We start from the raw sequence: 19,878 nt of genomic DNA, 5'->3' as shown, positions 1-19,878 counted from the left end.
CGATTTCCTTCAGGAAATCTATTTTGTTTTCCGGAGCATACTTATCCATTTATGACATGGTTCTCTTGGTTGCTGTTTTATATTTTGACTTGCTAGAGCTCCTCATAGAAAGTAACTTCTTTTTTCTTAAAGGCAATAGCTTCCTCCTTTTTCAGTGTATCGATCAGTCTCCAAATAGAAAGATGATGGCATGATAAAGAATATTGCAATTCATTGTGCAATCCCTCTAAGCTGATATTAGATCTCGTTAACTGTTTTATAACCCTTTCTTGAACATTCTAAGACTCGATAAAAAAGTTAGTTCCATCTTTATCCCTCTTCGGCCTCTTGCTTGGCCGATGAATGTCATTTCAAAATAAGTGATATATTCTGGGGATAATTCACAGTCATCAGACAATTCAATAAATCCTTCAATAACGCCAATTAAAGGAAGAAAAGCTAATGCGGATAAACATTTAATCTTCAAATTAAATACCTTATATTCTATATACCGTTGTCTTAGTTCTAGGTCACATATTTTCTTAAAAATAGACTGATATAAATGAAATAGACATGAACTTATTGTTACATCTGGAAACTTCTACAAAAGCATTCTGAGCTCTAAAACAGTTTTTCGTAAAAAAAATGCTTTTTAGGTATGTAAATGTCCAGGGACGAAAATGTCCAGGGACACAATTGTCCAGGGATGCAATTGTCCAGGATACAAATGTCCAGAACTCAAATGTCCAGGATGCAAATGTCCTGCCACCTATTTTTTTTTTTTACTTTTAGTAGGATAAATATTCATATGTTCATTGAAAAACTACTAATAGCGTATTCACAGTATTTGATTTTGTCACCTGGCCAACTAGTTTGAGCACACAGCATTATCGCATCCTAAAAAAATTGTAATTTTGAAAAAGAAATAAGCGTTTTTGTACTTTGTTTTCAATTTTGAGTGCTTTTCAACCATCAGTAATTAGTGAATCTTTTACTCTACAGTATCAGCAAGTGTTGTTAGATACAAACAATTGTTTTGTTGTATATATAGGGTGGTTGGCAATGACTTTCATTTAATGAGTTGTCTTAATTTGCACTGAAGTTGTGTTAATGATGTACAGTTACCCCTGGAAAGTAGTATGAACTACAATATCAAATCTGATAGAAGCCACATGAAAACAATGTTGTGAAGTCAACTGTGCCTAGGCAATTGTCTGTGTTTTGGGGGCTATGAGTTGACTCGCCCAAGGGCACCAGGTATTTGCGGGATTTTTTTATCTTCGCTTGTGTCTCTTTTACCTAAACCCTGGGAATAAGGTGGGCTGACTGTACTGTCCGAAAATGGTGGAAGAAAATTTTTGGTATTAGCTTTAAATTTTAGAATTTACCGTTACAGAATTTTATTTATATTTAATTTACATGTCCCTAGGATCTTTGAAACCTTTGGTATGTCGTCATGTGTTTTTATATTTCCAGGAAGCCAAATTTTGTCTGGTCATCCGAGGAGGACGCTTTGGTCAGCCAGTTTTGTATGATGCAATGCGAGCTGGTTGCATTCCCATAATTGTTGCAGACTCATATGTTTTACCATTTTCTGAGGTAAAAAAAAAAAACTTTTTGTTTGCTTTTGGATATATTAGAAATACTATTTTGGTATGTTAATTTGAGGTTTGATATTATTCAAGCGAGGACAGTAGTGACAAATGTGGAACAAACTCTATGCAGCTGTGTCCCATCCCCACATATTCATACCTTCAAGGTTGTAAGTTTCCCATTGAGCATGCCCAACCCCTCATATGATTCTTGTGTACAGGCACAGTGGAACTGCAGCACTCCCTATTTTCACATGATACTAGGGATAACATTCAAATATACATACATACTTATACCAAGGCACTTCCCCCAATTTTGGGGGGTAGCCGACATCAACAAATGAAACAAAACAAAAAAGGGGACCTCTACTCTCTACGTTCCTCCAGCCTAATAAGGGACTCAACCGAGTTCAGCTGGTACTGCTAGGGTGCCACAGCCCACCCTCCCACATTATCCACCACAGATGAAGCTTCATAATGCTGAATCCCCTACTGCTGCTACCTACCCGGTCATCTAAGGCATCGGAGGCAGCAGCAGGGCCTACCGGAACTGCGTCACAATCGCTCGCCATTCATTCCTATTTCTAGCACGCTCTCTTCCCTCTCTCACATCTATAGAGCTTTCTTCACTCCATCCATCCAACCAAACCTTGGCCTTCCTCTTGCATTCATCACTTTCTTTAGCAGACAGCCATTTTCCATTCTCTCAACATGGCCAAACCACCTCAACACATTCATATCCACTCTAGCTGCTAACTCATTTCTTACACCCGTTCTCACTCTCACCACTTCGTTCCTAACCCTATCTACTTGAGATACACCAGCCATACTCCTTAGACACTTCATCTCAAACACATTCAATTTCTGTCTCTCCGTCACTTTCATTCCCCACAACTCTGATCCATACATCACAGTTGGTACAATCACTTTCTCATATAGAACTCTTTTACATTCATGCCCAACCCTCTATTTTTTACTACTCCCTTAACTGCCCCCAACACTTTGCAACCTTCATTCACTCTCTGACTTACATCTGCTTCCACTCCACCATTTGGTGCAACAACAGACCCCAAGTACTTAAACTGATCCACTTCCTCAAGTAACTCTCCATTCAACATGACATTCAACCTTGCACCACCTTCCCTTCTCGTACATCTCATAACCTTACTCTTACCCACATTAACTCTCAACTTCCTTCTCTCACACACACTTCCAAATTCTGTCACTAATCGGCCAAGCTTCTCTGTGTCTGCAACCAGTACAGTATCATCCGCAAACAACAACTGATTTACCTCCCATTCCTGATCATTCTCATATACCAGTTTTAATCCTCGTCCAAGCACTCGAGCATCCACCTCTCTTACCACTCCATCAACATACAAGTTAAACAACCACGGTGACATCACACATCCCTGTCTCAGCCCCACTCTCACCGGAAACCAATCACTCACTTCATTTCCTATCCTAACACATGCTTTACTACCTTTGTAGAAACTTTTCACTGCTTTCAACAACTTTCTACCAACTCCATATAACCTCATCACATTCCACATTGCTTCCCTATCAACTCTATCATACGCTTTCTCCAGATCCATAAACGCAACATACACCTCCTTATCTTTTGCTAAATATTTCTCGCATATCTGCCTTACTGTAAAAATCTGATTCATACAACTCCTACCTCTTCTAAAACCACCCTGTATTTCTAAGATTGCATTCTCTGTTTTATCCTTGATCCTATTAATCATTACTCTACCATACACTTTTCCAACTATGCTTAACAAACTAATACCTCTTGAATTACAACACTCATGCACATCTCCCTTACCCTTATATAGTGGTACAATACATGCACAAACCCAATCTACTGGTACCATTGACAACACAAAACACATATTAAACAATCTCACCAACCATTCAAGTACAGTCACACCCCCTTCCTTCAACATCTCAGCTCTCACACCATCCATACCAGACGCTTTTCCTACTCTCGTTTCATCTAGTGCTCTCCTCACTTCATCTATTGTAATCTCTCTCTCATTCTCATCTCCCATCACTGGCACCTCAACACCTGCAACAGCAATTATATCTGCCTCCCTATTATCCTCAATATTCAGTAAACTTTCAAAATATTCCGCCCATCTTTTCCTTGCCTACTCTCCTTTTAACAACCTCCCATTTCCATCTTTCACTGTAATTATTTTTCAATTCTTTCTTTATACTTGTACAATATATAATCCTTAAGCACAATGCCAGTAGTTATCCTTCAGTTCACGGGAAAAATACAAAAATCTTTGTATGTGACTGTGCACTTCACAGTTCCAGCTGCACAGTGTTTGGTTTTTGTGCACATCTGCACAAAGGAAGCTGCACGCTGGGCATGCTGTGCAGAAACTGCTGACCTTAACGTGTTGGTGAAGTGTAGTTATTTTTTTTATACTCCACGTGTGTTGCACTAGAAAACTGCTTACTATACAGTATTCATGAATGATAAAGAGTAGAATTAGCTTATTATCCTACTTCAAGCTATTCTATTTGATTAATTATTTTGGTTCTCTTAACAATTCTCATGACTGCATCAGAGGCAGAATGTTACTTTTCAACACTTAAAACAATAAAATCTTTTTTAAGAAGTACTACTAATTTTGAAAGACTAAATGCACTTAAAGTGCTTTCAATGGAGAAAAATTTCCTCAGTTGTCTTCCAGAGTTAAAGGAGAAAGTTATTGATCTTTTCATGAAAATAAAAATGAGAAGAATAGATTTCATGTTTAAGTGAAGGATCAAGCTTGAACAGTAACAAATTAGGTTAAACAGTAATAAGTAAAAAATGTTTGATTTTGTTGTTTTAGGATTCTATTAAGAGTCCGAATAAATTTTTTATTCCCTTTTACACAATGCAGGCTAGAAATTTTCTGGTGCAACACCCCGACTAATTGTAGCTATGAGCCACCACCGACTTTCTTATTCCTCAATTTTTAGTGCACCTTATCATGATATATATAATGTCTGTTACTCTCCCTGAAATACATTTTTGTGCTTTAACACAATTGTTCCTTAAATTTGCATTTTATTCCTACACAGATAAATCTTCCGAGTCATTTATATGGGTAACTGCTAGTCATGTTTTCCACGACTGGCCAATCAAAAATTGGTTTGATTGCACCGTGCTTCGTTACTGGGCAACCATAGTTTGTGCGCATGAAGCAGGAGGACTTTTGCTCACATCACCTCCTCACAACACTGCTGGTCGTGAAGTGAAGAGGTTGTGCTCTCGCTTCCTCTCTACGATCGAGCCTCTCGATTCAACTTGCTTACCCTTTTAGCATTTAGTGCATGTTACTTACGTGTCTTTTCTTTATTTACGGTCACTTGCATTACTATTCATTATCTATGAGTTACGAGTGAGTGCTCTATATCTAGTAAATACGGATTTTATGTTCTTACCCTGTACGGGATAGTGACCATTGTGTTGTTCTCGTGAACTGGGCAGACATACATCCACATCCTTTTTGCTTTTTGTACCTCTTGCTTAGATAAGAGATGTATCATGGAAGCACCATGTAACTATTGTAGAGAGAGTACATCCTCCCATGGGGAGAAATATTATTCTCGTCATAGAAACTTAACAAGAATTTTATTCTCTGCTACTCCCAACAGGGGTTAGAGACGAATTTCACTCCCAACAGGAGTTAGAGATGAATTTCCTTCTCTGCCACGGAAACCTCCCTTTAGTATTTTGTGCCGTGAATTCCCTAAAACTTTAATTACAATAGACGACACCCATAGTAATCTGAATAGTATCAACTATACACAGCGAAACCTCGAGTCGGCACTTGTAAAAGATTCTTGCCTTGAGCCAGGTCTCGGTAATTAACCGTGATTACGAAGAGAAAACATGTTTGTTCAGAGAACTTTTCTGGTCTTGGAAACATATCTAGTTCAAGCTTTGAAAGTACACTCACATTCCCGTTGGGGGGACTCAGAGTTGAGACAGCTTTACCCCCATAGTCATGAAGCAACCTTGTTTGAACAAGATTTTTTTTTATTCAACATCGTTCTCATGAACTAGGTTTGCATCATATTTATAGGGGTCCTAAGCTTAGGTTTCTTCTACAGTCTTAAGAACTCTTGATTATCATAATAAGGGTGGTTGGACCTCTTCAGCTGCGTCCACACCCCTAAGCTTACCGTATCCACGCATTTCTTTTAATATTTCCTCTTCTTCCAAGCCTATTAGTGTTGGGAAATCGAGTAGTACAAAAGCAGACGCTACCTGTTTTCATAATTCAGCCAGGCTCATCATTTAGCCAGACGAAGCTGTACTTGTCGCCTTTACTGCGCATAATGATGTCACTGCATGCGCTGCCATCTCTGCGCATGATGAAATTTCTTAACGCACAGGACATTATGAACTTTAAATCAGCTCGTGATTATCTGTTTTGTCTTGATCTTCCTCCCCCTCTTATGAGTGTGTTGAGTGGAAATCCATATACAGTATGTCAGATTATACAGATAAAGATCTTTTTCCTCTCAGAAGTATCTCCAATTAGAACTGTGAAAGCATCTCTGCATTCCCGTCGGAACCTTAGAGTACAGTGAACCCTCGCTACTTCGCGGTTCGACCATCGCGGATTCACCACTTCGCGGGTTTTTTCCGTAACCCATATATATATACATATCGCGGATTTTCCGGAAAATTCGAAAATACCGCGAAATCTGAAGACAACCAAATACGATATTTCGTTACCTGTAATTCCATTAATACTGTAATTAGTAATATCTGCTCTTACTGATTGTTCATTGCATTACATATGATATATAATTCAGCACAGAAAGAAATAAAACACAAAAAGAGAATGTGATCATACGATAATACAGTACTGTATACAGTACGTAGTAAAATTAAATCGAACATGAAACGCAAATCAGATGCAGTCATACCATATTAGAATGGTGTAAGGCTGCTGATGGCTACTATACTACAAATGTAATGGATGTGCATCTTTTCCATGATTCTTTTGTATGTACAGTATACGTATGTAGTACTGCAAAATCACATTTCGAATAAGCGTACGAGAGAGAGAGAGAGAGAGAGAGAGAGAGAGAGAGAGAGAGAGAGAGAGAGAGAGAGAGAGAGACACACACACACACACACACACACACATCCTACAAAAGAATAAAATACTGTAGCATACGTAAAGCTATTAAATATTGTTATTATTATTGTTGTTGTTAATAAAATTATGATTGTTATTATTATTATCATTATTATTATTATTATTACAGTACTGTACTGTATTATTATCATAATTTATTATTATTATTATTAATACGTATGTACGGTATGCGCGGGGTATCTTGTATGAGTTGGTAATCTACGCATCATATACTGTAAGACGGGTTGTGATTGGTTCAAGCGCTGATAGATGACGAATCAGAACTCAAGTTTTGTTATCTAGCCTGTGATTGGTGTTTTGCCATCATCTCCAGCTTCCAGCATCTAAGTTCTCGCGGGGCTGGATCGTCCACTCTCTGTTCCCGCGTATCGCTGAGTAGACGTTCTTAAGTTTGTGAATCTGTGCTGTGTGCGACCTTTTTAAGTTGAACTTTTTGTCAAATCCTACTGTACAATGGCTCCCAAGCGTTCTGCTTCTACTAAGGCTGGTAGTGAGCCTAAACGCCACCGAAGGATGATGACGATAGCTGAGAAGGTTACGCTTCTCGATATGTTAAAAGATGGTAGAAGTTACGCGTCCGCTGCGCGCCATTTTGGGATCAACGAATCTACTGTTCGCTATATCAAGAAGGACGAGGCGAACATTAGAAAGACGGCTGCAATCACCTTTAGCAGATCAGCGAAGCGAGTCGTTACAACGCGTAATAAAACGATCGTACGCATGGAAGGTGCTTTAGCTGTGTGGATTGCCGACTGCCGGAAGAAGAACATAGCCTTGGATACGAACACCATCCGAACAAAGGCTTTGAGCTTGTATCAGAATTTTGCTGCAAAGGAACCTCAAGACGACGACGGCAACCATGCTGAAGAAGATGATGATGCAGATGATCCTCAACCAGGGACATCCACTGATTCCCAGCCTCAGAAACGTTTTTCCGCCAGCAAAGGATGGTTCGCGAAGTTTCAGAAACGCTTCGCTCTGAAAAGCGTTTCCCTGCATGGCGAGGCTGCTTCGGCTGACACTGCCGCTGCTGAAACTTACGCGAACCAGACATTCAAGAATATTATGGCGAAGGTGGATACAAGCCGGAACAAGTCTTTAATATGGATGAGACCGGCTTGTTTTGGAAGAGAATGCCGTCGCGAACTTTCCTGTTCAAAGAGGAAGCCAAAGCCTCTGGCTTTAAAGCATTCAAGGATCGCATTACCCTCGTGATGTGTGGCAATGCTGCTGGATTTTTGCTAAAGCCGGGGCTTATTTATAAGTCGAGAAATCCTCGCGCTTTGAAAAATAAAAATAAGAATCTCCTTCCCGTGTACTGGATGCATAATAAAAAAGCATGGATTACGAAGATGCTGACCTCCAACTGGTTCCATCAGTGTTTTATCCCGCAAGTCAGCAAATATCTCTTAGAGAAGGGCTTGCCATTCAAGATCCTTCTCCTTATGGATAACGCTGGTGGACACGCAACTGACCTGTCGCATGAGGGCATTCAGGTTGAGTTCCTGCCACCCAACACCACGTCATTAATTCAACCGATGGACCAGGGGGCTATCAGGGCGTTCAAGGCCCTCTACACGAAGAACACCTTGGCGGACCTCGTTGCGTGTGTGGATGCTGCCCAAGATGATGAGGATGAAGATTCTAACTTGAAGGCGTACTGGCGGCAGTACACCATAGCCACGTGCCTGCAGAATATTCAGAAGGCACTTCAAGAGATGAAACCTGCAACTGTGAATGCGAGCTGGAAGAAGTTGTGGCCCCAGATTGTTTACGACGACGAGGGATTTACACCTGCTGAAATCCAACACTCTGCAATACGCAAATCTGTGCATTTGGCTGCCATAATTGGAGGTGACGGGTTTGGCGACATGACGACTGAAGATGTCGACGAGTTGTTGGACTGCCATTCCCAGCCCCTAACTGACGCAGACCTCGAAGACCTGACGAAATCGGCAAGCGAAGAAGAGAGTGAAACCCAGGAAGAGACCCAAGAAAATGTCGAAGAAACGGGCTTAACATTAGAACGGCTTGCCAAGGCCTGCAACCATGCGAAGGAGTTGAAAGAAATGTTGCAAGAGTGGGACGAGGATATGGTTCGCTCGATGCAATTCTGCAACAAGGTTGATGACATAATGACTCCCTACAAGATGCTCTTAGATCGAAAAAAGAAGCAGCGGCAACAACTTCCGATCACAATGTTCTTCCAGCCTCGCAAAAAAGAGCCAGTTCCTCCTGCTAGTACGCCTTCGGAAGAAATTGAAGAAGTTTCCCAGGAAGAAGTTGAAGAGGTGTCCCAGGAAAAGACACCTCCGTCTGAAGAGACGTAAAATACTACCTGGCTGCACAGTAGAACACATCATCAGCTTCATCATCATCATTTCTACTGTGCAGCAAATTCATCGCCATCATCATTCAAGTTTTTCTTCAACTTCTTTCGTGGTGAGTACAGTAACAATCTTTATTTTTTACTTTAATATTCTCACATTCTAAAACTGTATTTGTGCCTGTTTTATAGTTTAGTACTGTACGTACTGTATGCATTAAGTTAAAGGGAAGGTTTTAAAAGTCTACATGTTGTAACCTATCATATTTTTTTTGTTTAAAATTTACATTTACGTACGTAAAACAATCTCTCTCTCTCTCTCTCTCTCTCTCTCTCTCTCTCTCTCTCTCTCTCTCTCTCTCTCTCTCTCTCTCTCTCTCTCTCTCTCTCGTAAATTGATTTTTTTTGTTTAAAATTTACATTTACTGTACGTACGTAAAACAATCTCTCTCTCTCTCTCTCTCTCTCTCTCTCTCTCTCTCTCTCTCTCTCTCTCTCTCTCTCTCTCGTAAATTGTTTTCCTGCTTTGCTACGTACAATATGTACTGTACAGTACTGTATGATTTTATATAGATACGGTAAATTATATTTGTAAGGTAACATCTTTTGTAAATGCTTTTACTGTAAATACTGTACTGTATCATTATTTATTACTTTCATCATGCGCGTTAAATGCCTTCTTTGTTCTGAGCGTGGTTGTTTACTGAGCGTACAGTACTTTATGACGCCGTCGTTTCAGGCGGCGTCATAAAGAAAAACATTTCATTTGGAAGTCCTAAGAAAAATACGTAAACTAAAACATTGGTAATAAAAAAATCAACTTACTGTATAATCAATATAATCGATGCAAAAACTAACCTATACATATATGTGTACACTAAATGAGTTTGTTTCTTCATTATGATCAGAGATGAACGTAAACAAAACATTGGTTGCCATTTTTCATCGTGCTTTTTAGGTGTTTAGGAAACGCATGATATAAAATCGCCTTTAATATTTGTGCCTGTTTTAGTTTAGGGTGCTGTAGTACATGCATTAAGTGTTCTGTACATTAAAGGGTGGTTTGTTAACAGTACTACGTACAAGGGAAGGTTTTAAAAGTCCGAATATACATGTTAAATAAATAGGTAAATATGATGTCACTACTTCGCGGAATTTCACCTATCGCGGCCGCGTCTGGAACCTATCTACCGCGATAAACGAGGGTTCACTGTACAACCTTCCAACCTCCCTCCACCCATACTGAAGTAGCCTTATTGAAAGACCCTTATTACCAGTCTCCAGCTCAAGACAACAAGCAAGGCTTGCCTCGTACGCCCAGTGGTCCTCGGAGATCTCATAATTCTTAGGACCCATCAGAATTTTGATGACATATCATCTCTTTATCATGAGGGTATTCGGACTGCTGCGGATGTGTCCACCCCCTAAGACTTGGCAACACTAAGCTGCTCTATGGCTCCTTATAAGCCTAGTAACACTGTAAAGTTGCGTATAACAAATCCTGCTTTATCCAGAATTTTAGCTTATCAAGTCAGCCAGACTGAAAGTTCAAAATAGCAAGTCTGAATGTGCCGCTGTATCTATGTGTGATGACGTCACCGTACGCGGCACTACCATCACAATGCAGGAGTTAACTCCTTCACATCATGGGCAGGCCAACAGGCCTAAATGGGTTGTCACTCCAAAATATCATGACGTCACAAAACGGGCTGACATTTTGATAGTTGATGGTATTCCTCCACAACTTAGTAATGTTAAAGCTTGGTATGTCTCTACAAGCTAGTTTATGATCAGCACACCCCTGAGGGGGTGATGGTGCTTCACCCCATTACTTTAATGTCCCCCCCAGAAATTATAAACTGGCTAGGACATAGAATGATAAAGCCTTAACTTGCATTGATAGCAACCTTTTTTTCTCATGATTATGGCAAACCTATTAATCAATATGATCAGCTATGCACTAGTTCCTGGCCTAGTGTTCATAATGCTAAAATCCTGCATTCTACAAAATGTCATTTTATTTCAGGTAGATCATCCCTTGCAGGTGCAGAAAACAAATAAGGGGCGAGGAAAATTCCCCCCTTTCTACGAGTCACTCCCCTATCTGACACAGATGAAGTAACTTTCGCTAGACGATGTAAATGTAGCCCATGCCATAGACGTTCTATTTGGCAGAATTTTGATAACTATCTTTCGCCTTATAAACCAAACTCTGAGAAACTTTTATTCTCCCACCTCATACTTAGGTGCTAGAGGCAAATGTTCTTTAACGGGAGTGAGCTGGACTCCTCCCATCCCTTCTCCACCTTCTTTTCCAATCATAATATAAATGACATAAGGGGAAGGAAGGATGTCTGAGGAAGGGTAAGAACTCATTTACTGTTAAAAGCAACAACCATAATCTCCCAACCTAAATCAAGTCCTGGTCACGATTTTCGCCTTGGCAGTAGAAAAGAACTGGTTCCTATCGGCAACTCACCTAGCAGGAGTCCAGAAGGTGATAGCGGACTCACTATCCAGGACGGAACCACTGGAGTCAGAATGGTCTCTAGACATGAATTCTTTCCGGTGGATTTCCAGGCTGGTTCCCGGTCTCCAGATAGATCTATTCGCGACACAACTAAACCACAAACTTCCTTGTTATGTGACCCCAAACCTGGACCCTCAGGCATATGCTATGGACGCATTAACCCTAGATTGGAACCATTGGAAGAAGATTTACCTATTCCCTCCGGTGAATCTTCTGATGAAGGTCTTACACAAACTGCGCTCCTTCAAAGGGGCAGTGGCTTTAGTAGCACCTCACTGGCCAAAGAGCAGTTGGTTTCCTCTCCTCCTCGAGTTGAAACTCCGCCCCTTCCGGATCCCATTCTCCAAGCTGACCCAAATAGTCCAAACTCAGACTGTGTCAGATTCCTCAAGGATAGCGAAAACCCTAACTTTGTGGATTTCATGAAGTTTGCAGCCCACAGGGATGCAAACATTGACCCGGAAAATGTCCTCTTCATAGAATCAGACAAAAGGGACTCTACAATTAGACAGTATGATTCGGCCGTTAAGAAACTAGCAGATTTCCTAAAGAATTCAGAACATTCTCGTATGACCTCTAATCTGGCCATCTCATTCTTTAAGTCTCTATTTGACAAGGGCCCAGCAGCTAGCACTATAACCACGATTAAGTCAGCTCTGAAAAATATCTTCCTCGTGGGTTTCAATATTGACCTGGCAGATTCCTATTTCTCATCTATTCCGAAGGCATGCGCTAGGCTCAGACCTTCGGTTCGTCCACAAAAGGTCTCTTGGTCTCTGAACGACGTACTAAAACTCGCTTCAGACACGGATAACGAATCCTGCTCCTACATCACTCTTCGTAGGAAGACCTTATTCCTAACGGCCTTGGCCTCAGGTGCTAGAATCTTAGAATTAGCAGCTCTCTCACGTAATCCTGAAAATATAGATTTCCTCCCGTCAGGTGAAGTACTACTTTCTCCAGACAGAGCTTTCCTAGCTAAAAACGAGGACCCACAAAATAGGTGGTCCCCTTGGAAGATTATCCCTCTTCTCCAAGATACTTCTCTGTGTCCAGTCACTACACTCAGGGCCTTTTTAGCTAGAACCGCCACCCGCTCGTCTGGCCCCTTGTTTATCAGAGAACAAGGAGGCACTATTTCCATTCAAGGCATCAGGCAACAAATCCTTTACTTTATTAAGCAAGCTAACCCGGAATCATTTCCCCATGCTCATGATATCCGGTCGGTAGCAACCTCCATCAATTACTTTCAAAACATGGATTTTGATGACCTTAAGAAGTATACGGGTTGGAAATCTCCTATGGTTTTCAAACGCCACTATTTAAAGAACCTACAGGCCCTTAAATTCCCCACGGTTGCAGCTGGGAGTCTTATCTCCCCCCCAATAATCTCTTTGCTCTTCCTTTTCATCCATCTCTCTCCTTCTCCCTCCTACCTGCCACTCTCGCCACGTCGCCGCTCTCCTGGGTGGTTCATTTAGCCCTAGAATTATGTTACCATTGCTTCGTTACCCTGGTTATTACCTTTTAGTGTGTTTAACCTTACCTTATATTATATCATGTTACCATTTCTTTAGTCATGTAAGGATTGATTTCGTTTTGTGATTTGATTCTCGGGATGCTTCCCTTGCATTACCTTTTATTGTTATTCCATATTTCTGAATTCCTGTATGGCTAATTTGTAGTATTATATATTTTACTTTCCTTAATATAGTATTTTGTTTTTTTGGTACATGGTGTTTGACTCTCTCCTTATTATTTTATAGTATTTATTGGGCTTGGAAGGCATTCTCTGGTACATTTTCACCGGGCGTCACAGGTCGACCCAGAAAAGGGATTTTGACAAAGGAAAAATCTATTTCTGGGGAGATACCTGTGACGCCCGGTGAAACCCTTCCCTTACTTTACCCCACCCTTTCCTTTCCAAGCCATCTGTTCTTGCAGAAGGATGTAGTTCAGATGTCGCTAGTGTCGGGCGTCGGTAGAGTGGCTCAGGTAAGGTAGCTAGGGCCTCTGTTACGGCCCTTCCCTTTGATGAAGGAATTATCTGAATGGAAGACAGCCTGTGAATAGTGGTTTTCACACGCCCCTGTTTTATACTTTATACACGACGCCCACTGGGTGCTCATGCGAGGGTAGTAACCTCTGCATTTCATACTCTTAACTTTCTCTGGTATATTTGGAAGTATTTATATCAGAAAAGTGTAAAGAAGGACCCTTTTCACCGGGCGTCACAGGTATCTCCCCAGAAATAGATTTTTCCTTTGTCAAAATCCCTTTATGACCTTATCATAATTAATGACTCTTCTGAGAAGCTCTATGCGCCCGCGAGTACTAGGTCTAATGATGTGTCCCCCCTTTAGGTCCTGATGCCAGGCTTAGAAGCCTCATACTTTATTATGATTATGAGCCCCATCCTTCGTTTGGATGAAGTGGATGAGCCACCTCTTGCGCAAACTGCTAATAGACAGTACGCTATTGACTATCGTCCCACAGTCTTAAAGCCCCAGACATAAATTCAATGTGGCATTTTCAAACCAGACTAGAGACATGTTAGACTTTGTCAATACACAAGTCTCAGGATCAGAAAACTCAATGCCGGTAGGTCCTCAAAGCTACCACCTTTACCGCTGACATGCCAGAGATGTATTTGTCTGTTAGCATAGATTACATCTTCACTATCAATTCTGGTGAAGATTGTACAGTAATCTGATACAATAATCCCACATTTTAGACCGCCCCGTTTGCAGGAGTATCCTAATTCTGACTGGGGACAGGGAAGGAACAAGGTTTGAGCCTCCAGTTCCCTGAGCATTGTAATATTGGTTGACAAACCTGTGGGAAGTGAGAATTCTTTTGGATCCCTCCCAACTCTTATATTTAGTTTGCATGAAAAACATTGATTATGTAGATATTTATGCTGATTGTTAGCCCAAAGCCTCTAGTTGGGTGTTAAATCTTGACCCTATGCCAGGTTTACCTCTAGGAAGATCTCTAAGATACTACCTTTTGAGACGACTACTTTTTTCAAACCTTTACCCCTGACCAGTTACAAGATGGTGACAAAGGTATTAGTGTTTTGAAATATGGGCCCTTTTATTCCCAAGAATCTGGAGTGGAGCCAGCCCCATTCGGTGACTGTCAAAACACTGACCACAAACAGAGTCCTAGCCCTTTTTTTTTTATTAAGAAGGAATGATCTTTCTCAAAACTAGACATTTTGGATGGCAGGACTCGTGTCCCAAATCACGGGCAAATTATTTTCATAAATATGATTCAGGAAATGGGATAAAACAGATGCGATTCTGTTCTTTCAACTTTAAATATATTCGACAAAAAATCATTGTCCAGTCAGTGAGCACTTGAAATAATTTCCTTAAGTCAATTATTAGTGGTAGCGTAAAAATAGTCTTCACAAATCAATTCTTTTAACTGACTCTAAATGAGTGCTCTTACAAATATTCAATACACATCTATGTTCGGGCCGAGACTACAGCCCGGAGACCAAGTATAAGTTACGTTACGTTATAATTAAAACTACAAGTATAAATGGCTTAGCTTTCATGCCCTGGGAACAAACGGGAAGGACGTTAGCCCTTAATCGGGGCTCTCTTCAAACTGATCAAAGGCGTAGTAGGCTATGAAGGCGTCATCTGTGGGCATCATGGGGTTGGTGCCATCTTGCCTGGGGGGTCCTGGGTATGGGTCCCCTCTTCAAAATGAGAGTACAACGGTCTCCTGGCTGCAGCCTCCGCCCCCACTTGCCTGCAACGACAAAGTCGGAGACAGAAAAAGGACCTAGTCGTCATGTATGAGACGCCAATAGCCTCTGGACACCTGTTGGTGCTGACACTATGTCTATTCTCAAGCGAAGGCAGGAGAAGAGGTCATCGGTATGACCCTGATGGTTTCAATATTATGTTATTATTTGTGACAAATCGACTTCTCTGGGCAGATATTTTGGGTGGCAGAGCTTGATTTCTCTGGGAAAATAATTACTTGTTCTGAGTAGTGATGTATCCTCTAGATACAATTGTATCCTCAGTACAAGTGGTGCTAAGTGTCAGAGTACTATGAGTAAACAGAACCCCTCCCCTGTCAGAGGAACCTTTTGCTTCCTATTAATCCTAGGGGGACATAACAATTAAGAATAAAGTTCAATTTTGAAGTCAAAAGTTTGACCTCCTGTCTTTCCCGTCCATCAGTTAAACAGGACTTCGGTACTTCCTCTTTGAATTACTTCCTCAGAATCTAAGAGTGTCTAGAAAGCTTCTCCTGTAAAGATAAAGGAGAAGTAACTTCTTGAAAAAGGACTTTTAGAGCGAAAAGATATGCATGTACTCCTATCAGGCGGCCTGGCAGTGGAGGTTTATGAGTAGGCCTAAACCAGATGCCCCCTCTAGCAGAATTAACTCATCACCGAGTAGAGAACAATCATCACTATCTATTAGTTGGAACCAGGTATGGCTATGAAAGCTATGTCCTCCATACCTCGTAACAAGAAAATCTTGGCCATAAATGATTTCTTCTCATGAATCATTTAATTTTTTCATATAATTTGTTAGCCACCGTTTTTACTAATACTGTACTACGATGGTGGTTTATGTCCTTCTCTCTTGACTACGTAGCATAAGGCCAGGAGATCCAAGGGAGTCGGGTGGACACCAGAAATTCTTATGTATAAGAAACGGTACTTGATACTGGAACTTCTCACGATAAATCCTAGGACCGCCAGACCGAATAAAGAGTTTCTGTAAGCAATCATTCTTATACTGAGTCGCAGTAAGTTTGCTTGACATCTCACAAAAGAAATTTAATGGCCCTCTTCCTTGGAAAGAGTTTAGTCAACAGAACGAAGACTATTTAGTTTAAATAGAACCCTTATACTTGGGGTTACCCCAGAGTTTGGAGATTTTCCAAGACTGCTTTGCCTTGAATACAGACTGTCTGATAATTTTAAGAAATAGATCCCGTATCTGTCTTGAAAATTTAGATCTAATTCTGGATCTTGAAGGAGGCCCTTGCTTGAGATACCCATTTGAATTTCAGTAATGGGATAGGGGTTATTTTTAACAAAGATCTTTATAAATTTAATGACTAGAACTGTCCTTCCCAGAAGAACTACAATGTATTGACGCCTTCATTACCAAAGTTTCTAGAGGACAGACCTCTCTCCTAGGAGAACACAGGCCCCCTCCTCTTATTGAGTTATGAGCGGGAGGGACTTAATATCTCCTAAGATTGTCATCACATTTTCAAACGAAGGTTTAAGTCAGGAAAATACTATATTTTCTGGGGATACCTTATTCTCAATTTAATAATGAGAAACCAGATTCCAGTAAATTTCAGTTGGACATTTTTACTATCTTGTCCCTCAAGAAGACTGTTGATGAACAGAGTGTTTTGACACCTCTGCCCAAGGGTATTGTGTATCCTTTTCTATTTGGTGTCCACAGATCAGAATTGAAGTTCTTCATCCTGAACATAGTCACCCTATTGGTCAAGACCTAACATGAAAACTCACTATCCTCAGGGGAAGCGTCGCCAGGAACCCTCCCTCGGTCACATGGCATCAGTGAACCTTCCACTTTTTACCCATTTCTGGTTCAGTGAACCAAAACAATACTCCCATTGAAAATGATCTCAGATTTAACTCTTTCACGATCTTGTCTCTTAGATTTAACTCTTTCACGAACTTGCCTTCAAAGAGGTTTCTGATGACATGAACAACTAGTTACCCTGTCCCGTAGAGCCATGGGAGATTTCTGTTGGAACAAATATCTGGGACATATTATCCCCATTTTGTTCATGAACTCTTGTTGCTCCAAAGGAAAGTATTCAGTAACATTTTCTCTCTCTGATTAAGAGAAACTATCATGAGAGCTTATACATCCTCAGGGAAAGCATCCCTAGAGGCCCCCCTCAAGCTCATGATACACATGGGCTTACTGCAACCTTAGCGTTCCCCAAAACCACTCGGTAGTAGAAGTCCTCAAACCCCACTTTGCGAGGTCTGGCTGCTCAAAAAGAAATTATTCAGAAACACTTTCTCTCTCTGATTAAGAGAAATTATCATGAGAGCCTATACATCCTCATGGGAAGCATCGCTGGGGCCCTCCCTTGTTCAAATAATACATGTAGGCTTGCTGCAACCTTATCATTCCTCAAAACCACACCCTAGTACAAGTCCTTAAATCTGGTGGATAGAAGAAATAACCTTTCTTTACGGACAATTATCTTGATGATGGCGCATTCAGGTTTTTGGACATCCTCTCATTAGGCATTATGGTTGCAGCGCAACAAATAATCTAACTCTCAGCTCTCACGGGACACATGGTGGTTCTATTATTATAATTATTATTATTATTATTATTATTATTATTATTATTATTTTTATTATTGTTATTATTATTATTATTATTATTACTACTACTACTACTTGCTAAGCTACAACCCTAGTTGGAAAAGCAAGATGTTATAAGCCCAGGGGCTCCAACAGGTAAAATAGTCCAGTGAGGAAAGGAAAAAAAACAAGAAAAAAGTCATTAGAATAGATATCTCCTATATAAACTATAAAACTTTAACAAAACAAAAGGAAGAGAAATAATATAGAATAGTGTGCCTGAGTGTACCCTCAAGCAAGAGAACTCTAACCCAAGACAGTGGAAGACCATGGTACAGAGGCTATGGCACTACCCAAGACTAGAGAACAATGGTTTGATTTTGGAGTGTCATTCTCCTAGAAGAGCTGCTTACCATAGCTGAAGAGTCTCTTCTACCCTTACCAAGAGGAAAGTGGCCACTGAACATTTACAGTGTAGTAGTTAACTCCTTCGGTGAAGAAGAATTGCCTGGTATTCTCAAGTGTTGTCAGGTGTATGAGGACAGAGTAGAATATGTAAAGAATAGGCCAGACTATTCAGTGTGTGCATGTAGGCAAAGGGAAAATGAACCATAACTCGAGAGAAGGATCTAATATAGTACTGTCTGGCCAGTCAAGAGACCCCATAACTCTTTAGCGGTAGTATCTCAACTGGTGGCTGGTGGCCTAATTATTCTCTGCAATATATGGTATAATGAGGTCTAAGGTGGATGGTGATCTTGATTGGTCTTGAAACCTTCCATTGCTTTCCACCCTAATGTTAGTAAGAATGCCTCAAATTTCTTTAGTACAGTATTTGATGATACAGTATACTGAAATTGCATTTTTATTATGTAACACTTGATGTTTCATACCACTTCACCCCTGGCAAAGATTTTATTCTTGGATTTGAACATGCAACCTTGCTTCTTTATGAGCCAGCTCCTCTGTTCAGTGGTGGTTCTCTTTGATCTCCTACTATTGTTTATAGTAATTGTATTAGAGAGGAATGGTATTCCTCTCAACTTCATGGAAACTTCACTCCTTGAAAGAATTTTATTCTTAGAATCGAAAGTACGGCCTTGCCTCTTTACGAGCTAGCTACACTGTTCACTAATGATTCACTTTGATTTCTTTCCATAATGCATAGTAATTGTATCTTTCAGAGAGGAAAGGTATACCTTTTAACTTCACGGAGACTTCCTCCCTCCTAACAAAGACTCCCATATAAATGACTCAGGAGTAGGTATCTGTGTCGGAATAAACTACAAATTTGAGTACAATTTGCATTTTTCATAGCTATAAAAACACGAGTTATTTATCAAAGTTCCCACCTTAGCAGCCCTGTAAGTCTTTGACCAGATGAGTGTTGTGAAGAGGCAATGTGAGCAAGTCCTTTTGCTCCATGCACTGTGCTATGGTTGCCCAGCAATAAAACATGGTGCAATCAAACCAGTTTTTGGATTGGCCGGTTGTAGAAAACACGACTAGCAGTTACCTATATAAATAACCCAGTTTTGTGTAGCTATGAAAAATACAAATTGTAATAGAATTTATAGTATTTTCCATATTTATTCCCATTTTAACTTTTGTGTCCAAAGCCTTTTTTGGAATAATTAATGTGAATTTTCACATATATGTCCAGGAACGGCATAGGTGCCTGCCATGAACGGTTGCATACAGTACACAGTTTCCCTCTTTTTCTTGGCTATTATTTTTCATTACACTGTATTGGAATTCCTTAGCTTCCCTAGTGATTTTTAATTGCCGGTAGTCTGTCATTTTTAAGATATCAATCCTTTCTAATATTGTTACCACTCTGATTTTGCTTCTGTATTATTAGCTTCACAATAATGAATTACTATACCTTCAATTTATATGAATATGTTTATCTTTGAATTGAGGATCTT

The 19,878-nt window shown here is 40.4% G+C and overlaps 1 protein-coding gene across 1 annotated transcript in view; it reads left to right on the top strand.

The window, feature by feature from the left end:
- The window catches only part of sotv (exostosin glycosyltransferase sotv), a 574,706-nt gene that overhangs the window by 300,284 nt on the left and 254,544 nt on the right, over positions 1 to 19,878 (top strand). The window contains exon 7 of the mRNA XM_068392356.1: positions 1,456 to 1,578. Coding sequence (XP_068248457.1) covers positions 1,456 to 1,578 — 123 coding nt within the window. The remainder of the gene's footprint in view (positions 1 to 1,455; positions 1,579 to 19,878) is intronic.

Source organism: Palaemon carinicauda, chromosome 18 (assembly GCF_036898095.1).
Source record: "Palaemon carinicauda isolate YSFRI2023 chromosome 18, ASM3689809v2, whole genome shotgun sequence".
NCBI classification, from domain to species: Eukaryota; Metazoa; Arthropoda; class Malacostraca; order Decapoda; family Palaemonidae; genus Palaemon; species Palaemon carinicauda.
This window is presented reverse-complemented; position numbering and strand designations above follow the sequence as displayed.